At 38.6% G+C, this 10,297-nt stretch overlaps 1 protein-coding gene across 2 annotated transcripts in view; it reads right to left on the bottom strand.

Moving 5' to 3' along the window:
- The window catches only part of EFL1 (elongation factor like GTPase 1), a 64,815-nt gene extending 54,536 nt beyond the window's left edge, over nucleotides 1-10,279 (bottom strand). Inside the window, exons 1-11 of one of the 2 annotated variants that reach the window (XM_017742681.1) lie at nucleotides 9,927-10,279; nucleotides 9,198-9,265; nucleotides 8,919-9,003; nucleotides 8,270-8,403; nucleotides 7,536-7,673; nucleotides 6,596-6,810; nucleotides 4,602-4,725; nucleotides 3,823-3,899; nucleotides 3,551-3,687; nucleotides 2,641-2,763; nucleotides 1,147-1,246 (exon numbers count right to left, since the gene is read on the bottom strand). In XM_017742681.1, the coding sequence (XP_017598170.1) occupies nucleotides 1,147-1,246; nucleotides 2,641-2,763; nucleotides 3,551-3,687; nucleotides 3,823-3,899; nucleotides 4,602-4,725; nucleotides 6,596-6,810; nucleotides 7,536-7,673; nucleotides 8,270-8,403; nucleotides 8,919-9,003; nucleotides 9,198-9,265; nucleotides 9,927-10,017 (1,292 nt within the window). In that variant the 5' untranslated portion in view covers nucleotides 10,018-10,279. The remainder of the gene's footprint in view (nucleotides 1-1,146; nucleotides 1,247-2,640; nucleotides 2,764-3,550; nucleotides 3,688-3,822; nucleotides 3,900-4,601; nucleotides 4,726-6,595; nucleotides 6,811-7,535; nucleotides 7,674-8,269; nucleotides 8,404-8,918; nucleotides 9,004-9,197; nucleotides 9,266-9,926) is intronic. The other variant, XM_008640065.2, reaches the window with a different exon arrangement.
- Nucleotides 10,280-10,297: the final 18 nt, after the last annotated feature.

Here is a 10,297-nt window from a genome sequence, read left to right as displayed (position 1 = left end):
GCAGGAATGGCGCTGCTGTGCCACACCTGAGCGAGAGCTCGTGATTCCCAGACACTTCAGGGCAGCACTCAAAGCAAAACTGCACCATCTAGTGTCTGCTCAGTCCATGCACACAGTGCATCCTTTCCCTGAATTCAAACAGTGCAAAGAAGATTTCTGGTGGAAGATTTGTAGAAAACCTTGGTAAGAAAAAAATTGAAACAAATCTAGCAAGCGGGTGAAAAACCTAAGGTAGGTAGCAAAGCTTTCAAATATTACTACAGTAGCAGAATTTTTTGTACAAAGATTAAACACAGTCTAATCCAGCAGGAAAATTATTATTTTCTCTATTATTTTGCTGTACAGTGACAATCCCCCCAAAAAACATGAAATGGCCAGTTAACATAGAAGTTGCCTACTGAAAACGCTCCAGAGGCTTGGAGGGATGAAAGGTTAAGATCAACCTCATTCTTGTAAACTCATCAGGAAAGTACATTTCTTCTGCAGAAAAAGCAGGTGGCTTCAGGTTAAAGTAGTACACTTAAAGTGTGCCAGGAACATGAGATCTAGAAGGACCTACTCCTCAAAGAAAAGAAGATGGCTATTGAACAACAAAAGGCTGCAACAAAAAATCTTCCAAACCTCCCAGAAGAAAATCCATTGAAGCGCATTAATGCCCTTCAGATCACTGCAAACAGTCAGTCAAGACTTGGACTACTTTAATCAACCCATTTTATTTTGCTGTTGCAATGGACAGGATGATCACTGAGCTGTTCTGCCCAGTTTGATGGGAAGTGTTCCTTGGTAACAACACAAGGTGCCACGATCATGCCAACACAACCTCACTGAAAAACCAAGGAAGAGTTAAAAGTCCATCACTTCCACCAGACATTCTCAAACTGCTTACCCTGCATGCATTAGGATGATACCTCTGGACAACAGTACTACTCTCCAACAGATTTGCTGTACCTTCTAAAACTACTGTGATGAAACAATTACCTCCTGAACTCATTCAGGAACTCTTCACTTCCAGAAAAGACTACTGAATTTCAAAAATTCATTAATTATTTTCTCAGGTCTAAGCCAATTTATCCATGCCTTCAACATAATTTTTTTCACCAGAAGTAACTAACATAGATCAGAAAGTAAAATGTTACATTTTCTTACCTTGGTTTGTTCTGTGGCAATGCCTTTGCATCAACAGGAAACATTTTGGAAACAAAGACAATAACTGGGGCTGTTCCTTCACTACTGCATTTCATAAAAGCTGAAAAAAAACATAAAATGAAGTTATTTTCACTTTTTTCCCCCCCAGAAGTATGGGCAAAGCTATGACTTTACATTAATTTTGCAGGCATTACTGTTTATTTCCTGTTTCAATGGATAATATGCTAAGGACAAATGAACAGGAAAAAGTAGGAAATTTCTCTAGCCTACTCATTTGATAACACTGCCTCTATTTTCAAGTGTGCTTTGCAATAAAATGAGCAAAACTGCAAAAATAGAACTCTTGATAAAAAACCTACATATACTCCAAATAAACAAGTTGAGTATACAGGCTGATTTGGATCACAATGGAAACCAGAGAGCAGCACAGGATTAAGACTGAACACTATTCAATACCTCAAAGTATTCTCCCTCCTTTCAAACTAAAGGAGGAAGACCTGCAAATGTCAAGATGCTCACAAAATCCTAACAACTGCACTCCAAGAACTGATATTCCTCAAAAGATGAAAGATTCACACAAAACTCATTCAATGCTTAGGAAATTCCCATAAACTATTTTTTTCAGCCTACTTGAAACACATAAAATTCAAACTACACAATACCATTCAAAACTTCTAACATGGAAACTGAATCATTTTCTACACTTCTCCCTTTTATCTGAAATATGAAAAGACCACAGAGCAAAGACAAACAGAAGCACAAGACTCCTACTAAAAATTAGCAAGATACTAAATGCCAAAGTCCACTACTTGTTCATAACCAAGAGCAGCAAGATCTAAGTTTACAGAGGCAAATTTCTTCCAATTAACTTGCACTAATACAGTGTTGAATACTGTCTGGAGAATTCCATGCTTTCAAATGTTCAATAAAGGATGAAAAGCCAGTTTTGTTACCCCTGGGAAACAATTCCTAACAGCCTGTCAATTTGACATTCACATCTCATTTTTAATTGACATTTGATATCTCATCCTGTTAGATTTCTTGAAGTTCTCCTCAAAACATTGTGCTACAATTCATAATTAATTACTAAAAGCTAATCAATACACTTGCAAAAATTAAATCCAAATTCAAACCACTAATGGCTAAAAATTAATGATTTTAATACACATGTGAGCAAAATACTCAATTCTCAATTACATAACAACTTCTACTGTTTAGAACTAAAAACGAGTATTAACCTTGCATCCTTGTAAAACTCCCAGTTTCAGAGTCCTGGACTTTATATTACCTGCAGCTTAAGTTGTCTAAAACCCATGAATATATGGGATTGAAGAAAAATGCATGGTCATAAAACTATGACAGGTCAATGACAAACATCAACAAAGTTACCGGAAATGAAAATATTTACAAATTTACGTACAGATTGCTACACATCTTACAATCCAAAGACAGGACAGAAACAACCTTCTTGTTAATGGGAGAACACCTACTCACCACTTTTCAGTTCCCGAGTTTCTGGTGGCAAAGAATCAAATGTTCTCGCTCCAACACACATCAGCTTTTCCACTCTCTCTGCCGTGATGTCCAGAGGACTGGGAATTTTATTACACACCATGGCTAAACACATTGCTAAGGATACATATTTGTATTTCCTTACTGAATGCAAACAACAGGAAGACAAATGCTTTCAATGCCTCTTTAATTCAGCCCTGGGCATTAACTGCCAGCAGCAGCAGATCCAAAACCCAGCTCTGTTGTCACAGTGCATTCAGATCCCTCTCAGGTCACCAGAATTTTTTGCCCTTTATCAGGGGCAGAGTTAAGGAGGGGTGGCCCACCCTAATTGCAGCTGGGAAACTAAGAACAGCACGACTGGGGAAAGATCTACAGAAGTAATTAGTATTTATGCATCAATAATTTGTGCACATCTACCATAATTTAAGAGGTATCATATTATAAACAATGGGCCCAGCTGACAAACAGCAAAGGCTGATTTTGGATTAAGAAATTTTATGCCTGAACTGTAACACCAGACATCTACAGAACTTCATGGACAGATGACCTATGATACTATTGTAAACAGGAGATTGGTTTCATCTTCAGGAAAACCACTAAAACTTGAATATAAACTACATAATGAAGGTGTATTGTCAAATTGCCTCCAGTTTCAGAACTTAGCTTCCTAACAGTAAGATGCAAAAGCACAAAGTTGGCAGAAACGTAAAAATAATGGTAGATATGTAACTTGTAATGTTACAAGCAAGAAAATAGGTCCAGCTAGCTTAGGCACAGACAGACACACAGAAAAAAAAATTATACCAAATCACACAGTGAAATATGTGAGCACACTCTGAAGCCTGAGAACTGCCAACAGAACAAAAAATAGTATCTTTTTTAAGGATACAGAGGACTGCATCAGATATTGGTAGCCACTGGCTACAAATGGCATTTAGATGAACTTTTGGGTCTGCATGCCGTGACTCCCGGGCACCAATTCTCAGTCCCAAAGAGGTGACTATCTTTTCTATTTTTTCTTTGTCCCTGTAAGGAAAATAATAACAGATAAAAAAACCACAGTAGCAATATATAACCAGTATCTACAATTCTTGAGTATTCGAAAAAAATCACCAGAGCACATGGAAAGAGATGCCATGAAAACTTTAGAGATGTTCTCACCTTTTCATAACAGCCTCATACAGACTCCAAATATTGTCCAGCACCAGCTGCACAAACAAAGGTTTCTTTCCTTTTGACTGGTAGAAGATAAAAACAGCTCATTATCAGCAACTCCTCACTTTTCCAATAGGCTTAAGACTGCACTTTTCATAAGGAGCATGTAAAACCTTTATTCAAAATCAAGAACTCTGTCTTATAAGAATGGTATAAGGGACAAAACAAACATGAAATTTAGAAAAGGAGGACAAGGGTTTCAATTTCAGAAAAAGAAGCTGATAAATATGGCACATGACTAGCTTGAGCCTCCTTATCATCCTTTTTATAACCATTAATCATCACCTATGTAAACAGCAAAAAAATCACGATTACATGAAAACAGGGAAACTGCTTTTTCCTCCCTTAACTTTAGTGTGAATATCCCAAACCATTAGCTGTGGAAGAGCTCTTCATAGAGGACAGAGACCCAGTCCCTACTCCTGTTTCTGCACTGTTAATCTTCCTTTCATCTTGTGTGTTTCACTCTATGCTGAAACCTTGAAGCCACAATGTCCCTTATTTAGTGAACACTCTTAGATGGGATTTCCTCCATGCAGCATTTGAGGGGTCAATTTTGGAATGTTCTGTGCTCCAAGGGGTGCTGCAAGGCTATCCTGGTGACTTTATACCTCCAGTAACACTGGATCTGAGGTCAAGTTTCAGAATACAGTATGAAGAACAGAATTAGAAAAAAAAAAGAAGAACTCCAAAATAAAAATCAGGTTATATTTTTTTCTCCATACCTGATCACCTTTCATTATCTTCTTTGCTTTCGTATTTAGATAATAATCTCCCCATAAAGTCTTCAGAAGTACTGCAGACTTGATTCCAATTTTTTGGCTGTACAGTTTGGCAAAATGTTCAATTCTGAAAGCAAAGAAAACATATCTTGGTAAAAGTGTAATGTTTTTTACAGCAACATCTTATGTGAAAATCACACAAAAATCTCAAAGCCTTGTTTTACTCCCACTTTTCCAATTGTCTTCATTTTAGTTCACATTGCTTAACATTTACACCTGCAAAAATATTTAGTCATAACAGATCAAAAACATCAACAGCATTTGAATGGCTTTGTTTTGTTTCAAGTCAGCTTCAAGGCTTTACTTGAAATAAACATTTGTGTACTATCCCCTCGTCAAAAACTCCAAAGCATAATACAAACATTATAAATACTTAAGTGATGACTCTGAAATTTATTCTTTGAAAGACTTCCCACGCCACACTTAACTATGGTCTGGGACCAGAACAGTAGATGTTAAAAACCATTGAAAAGATTCTTTTAAGCCACACTTGAGCCATTAGATGGTGGTAATTATTCTTAATTAACCACTTATGAAACTTCTTGTTGTTTGAATCATTACTTTAATAACGAGTAAACCCAAGAAAATTATATAAAACTGTGATGCCATAAGTGTGCTGTAAAGCCAATAGTACCCATGAGTTAACAAAAGCAGCCTGCTTAGGCCCAGAGAGGGAGGCCTGAACATTTTATGGTGTCCTTGCTGAAAATGTTCAATGAGCATAAAAAAAAAAAAAAAATTCACATATTTTCTCCCTGTGCATGCAGAAAAAAAAATACACAGTTACAATCTCAACAATCCTATTTACAGAACAGTGCTACGTGATGGTCTTTTCTTTGAAATTCAGAATTCTTAAGTTTTTACACTGCTAAAAAAAGGACCTGTCCATGTCAGCAACACATAAGCTGTGAGTTCTGAGCTAAGCCCAAAGAGATTTCTTTTCCAGAAACTACCTAAACTCTCAATTCAGGGAGAACTTTCAAGATTCTTGTGCCAGCAGCTCCTGTATATCTATTAATGGCATTTTTCAACACCTGAGGATTAGGAGAAAACCATATGTACTTACCACATTGGATGAGGCTGGCACTGCCTAATAAATTAATTTTTTTCTGCTAATACCTTCATGAAAAGAACCCACAACCATGAAACAGCATGGATTTCCATTCCATCAAGACTTTCCATGATTAAGAAAATGCTCCATTGATCTGTATTTCACCACACAGTACTGTGGCGAGCAGTCCAGAAGAACCTCTTGAAAGTAATTAAGAAAAGTGTTCTTTTTTCCCCCTTCATTATATGATTTATTAGAGCCAGGGCCTGACAGTTCATGAGAAAAAACAAAACAGTCTTGAAAGATAATTAAACTGAAATAGCCCATTTTGTTTACCCTTTCCTCTGAAGTTACAAGAGCTGTTTGTGTTAGACAACTAACTATGCATGGCACCTTATTTAAGAGTCTGGCTTTGATTTAAAAATCCTGGAGATGATTTTCTTTAAGGGCTCTGCAGTACTCAAGACATTCCCTGTCACCACTGAACGTGTCCCAGTAATCACAATTTCAGGCTGAAGACAACGCCTCCACCTCGTGGCCAGCGACCAGAACACGGGCACTCCTCACACCCTGCTGCCCTCCAAAATGAAGTGTACCCTGAACCAGCTCCTGCCCTGCTGCAGCTTCTGGCCTTGTCTGCTACAGTCTATCCAATCGCAGCAAGTAATAAAATACTGTTTACCCGGCTAGGCTGGACCCTACTGTGGGCTCAGAAGCTCCTGTGTAAGTAAAACAGGGATCCCTGTCACACAGGTGATTGATTTATACACAGCTGCCTATCACAGAAAAATCTAAAAAACATCCTTAAAAATATGAAGCAACTGAAATACTTTAACAGCAGTAATCAATTATAAAAAAAAAGTCAGTCATTAAATCCCAAACTTACCCAAAACCCCAGCCATCAATTGCGCTGGCAAACACTACATTTCCATGTTCTGGTGAAAAATAGAGGTGTGAATCATCAGTATCTTCCAATCCAGTACTCCAGTCATAAACTTGATCTCCTGGTGCTGTGTCTGAAACACTTTCACTTTCTGTTTCTTTTTCAGCTCTTTCTTCTAACACTTTGGAGGTAAAAAGTGTTCCAGTGACTGCATTGATCTAGAGAAGGATATGTAAAAACACCCTCAGATTTATTCACTCTTTAACAACCCTTGCAGTTAAAACGCAATTTCCTCACCCTCGAAAACATAAAAGAGAAGTTTTGTTAACAAGATAGCACGCCTGTGATTCATTTGGCAGTTTAAAACACACCTAATTCTACACACTTGGAGACAACAGGAGTTTATGAGACTGACATTAACACCATGCAGTTTCCAAGTCAAAGTCAGCCACACCAGGACTGAGTCAGATAGAGTACCACATGGAACACACTTTGTGTCTCATTGGTGAAACAGGAACTTGCTCCTGCCAACAAAACAAACAACAACAGAGGGCAAACGGAAACCAGGCAGATAAGTGCTTCCAAGTGGGCTCAGGGCAGGGGAAAAAAGTTTGAGGCCAATTTAAACTACAGTGTAAAAGATGAATCAACTTTATTGCTACACAAATCCATCAATATCAGGAACAGTCTAACATTTGTGTACCTCCAATAACTTTAAGCAATTTAACAGAAGAACAAACCATTCAGCATATTATTTCTAAAAATGACAACCTTTCCTGATGACCTGTCAAGAGGCATTTACTACTCTTTTCTCCATCACAGGCATTCTGAACTAACCTCAAAACCAATGAGGCATAAGATGCATCTCAATGTTAAAAATCAGACTGGATGTTACATAGTGCCACAAAATCTGCTGTGAGAAATGACACTGCAGCATGAATACCTGTTCCAAGATATTCTTAAGGTGCAGGTATGCTTCCTGAGGGGTGAGCTTCAGCTCCACAATCAAGCGGTCGATTTTGTTAATCACCAGGACTGGACGGATGTTTTCCAGCCACGCCTGCCGCAGGACAGCTTGAGTCTGGGAAGGAAAGAGTTTAAAAAAACCCACTACAGAAAGCCTGATAGCACCCAAAAGATAGAACATCAATAAAAATTAAAATATAATTCTAAAATTTAATAAACATAAAGGACAGGTTGACACTCAAACCAGAAATTTGACTCCCACGGTATACAGTGTTAGTGACTGAAGAGTTCTGCAGAATGGTGGGATTTCATGGCAAAACCACCCATAATAACAAAAACCAAACTACTTAGGAAAGTAAGCCATGAAAAAAAGCAACCTCAGTGTTATTTTGTATATTCTTTTCCAAACCCTGAAAGCCCACGTAAACACATGAAATTACTCCCCTTAAGATTTTTCTCTATCAAAACATTCCATTACCTGAAAAATGGCATACTCACTGCTTCAACCCTGCATCTCTACACCCACTCACCAGCACTGTTCAGTTTTTCAGCACAACTATGATTTTCCCTACTCACTCTCATACCTCAACTGCATTGCCATTTATTAAAAGTTTTGTAAAACTCCTTAAACAGCTCATCTTTTATTTCTATATAACCCACTTCAGACTTTGCTTGCTCCCCTCTTTCTCTACTTAACACACTTTATTTCACCTGTGGACAGACTCCTTCAACAGCATCCACCACTATGATGCAACCATCACAGAGTCGGACAGCAGTAGATACTTCTGAAGAAAAATCCACGTGCCCTGGGGAGTCTATTAAATTAATCAGATACTCCTGATCACCTAGGATCAAACAATAAATTAATATTTCAGAACAGTTTTCAAAAATATTTCTTCCAGCCACCCAGTTATACTGCTTCAGCTATTATTTTTTAATGTCCTGACACTAACTACACTATAAAAACCCTTACAGCACAGTGTAACAGGCATCTCAACAAAGTCGTAAGACTGTACTAGAACTTGGGGTTTTCTGAAAGAAGGCCTTGCCTTTAAGTGACAATAATTCAAGACTTAAGATCAAAATATACATATTTATATCTAAAATAAAAAGATGAAGCAACTACTCTCATGTTCTCCACTCACAGATATGACTGAAGATGTTCTTCCTGACCCTGAGATGGAACTCAATTACCCTGGCTGACTGTTACTTGCCTAAGTCTCTGCAGAATCATGGCCTAACACTGAGAAACACAAAAGTAAAAGTTGCACACAAAGATCACAACAGCAACAACGAAGAGACAGGGAAAATTAACAGAAATATATATTAAAATGTATACATGCCAGCATCAACAACCTACCTTTCACAAAGTGCAGTGAAATTGCACTCGATTTCATTGTTATTCCTCGGATCTGTTCATCCTCCCTACTGTCGAGATACCTCAGCTGAGTACAGAAACAAGAGAAGAGATGGTAAATCTGTAGAAATACCGTCACAATTTACTTATCAGCTGTCAGAGTATGACGGTGAGACAACAAGGTTTAGCAAGACTATAAATGGAACTTCCTTAATGATCAAGAATTTACAATCCCAGCATGTACACACCAGAAGTCTGTCAGAAGTGACACTGTAACTCTACCTTTCCTGCCAAGCGGCTGGAGATTATTCCATTGCTAGATATAAGGCAATCAGCTAGAGTAGTTTTGCCTGAAAAGAAAAATAAAATTCTTAGACTAAATGAATACAAAAGATGGCAGAATATGCAACATACAGTATTCTAAGATATCAACACTAATAAAGGCTATAAAACACCGCAAAAGTACAAATTAACTTAAAAAAAACCCCAAATCCAATTATTCAGCTTCACCTGTTGGTGCACACAAATTTATTTTTGAAGAGTGGATGCAAACTTACCTGTCATGACCAGAAAAGCAGTTGAAATAACAAACAGCGTATCAGAACCTCAATATAACAAGCAAAATACGTGTTGTTAAAAAAGTGCTTATATTTCCACCTACATAAAAAATTTGCTCTATTAAGCAAACATAGAAAAATATCATTCTGCCTCTCAAACATATTAAATTCATGCCAACATTCACCACCGTAGAAGTAGAAAACATTCAATTTCAACTACTTTAAATTATTACAGTGTGACGCTCTTTTATGTAAAAGACAAGCTCCATCAGGCCAAGAAAAAGGTGCATAAGCAGATTTACTCTTCTGAATGAAGTTCAAGACAGTTTAAAGCTAAATCCACAAAAAAACCTACTGCTTTCGAACAGTAAGCACTCACCACCACTCAAAGCATCTCACCACTCAAACACACGCAAGTCTCCTCTCGAGCAGGAGACACCAACACCTGCCTTACCGTGATCCACGTGGGCCAAGATACAGATATTCCTGATGCCGGACGCCTTCTTCTGCAGGCCAACCATCTTTTCCACGCTCGCGAGCACCATGGCCGGCTAACTCTGCGAACAGAGCAAATTATTTTACTGAGGAGTCAGCCTGAGGAAACGCTTTGGTTTCTAACGACGCAGACTGCGCTGAGAGCCGCTCCTGGGGGAACCTCCCGCGACACGCGGAGCGCGTCACGAACCCTCGGCCACCACCGGGACAGCGGAGAGCAGAAACCGCGGGCCGCGCCTGCGCTTCGGAACGCGGCTCAGGAGCGCGGGTGGGCGCAGCTCGGGCTGGGAGCGAATACGGAGCCCTCCGGAGCGGCACAAACCTCACGGT

This window comes from Corvus brachyrhynchos, unplaced genomic scaffold (assembly GCF_000691975.1).
Source record: "Corvus brachyrhynchos isolate BGI_N302 unplaced genomic scaffold, ASM69197v1 scaffold97, whole genome shotgun sequence".
Taxonomy (NCBI): domain Eukaryota; kingdom Metazoa; phylum Chordata; class Aves; order Passeriformes; family Corvidae; genus Corvus; species Corvus brachyrhynchos.
Note: the sequence above shows the minus strand (reverse complement) of the source record. Positions and strands in the feature narration are given on the sequence as shown.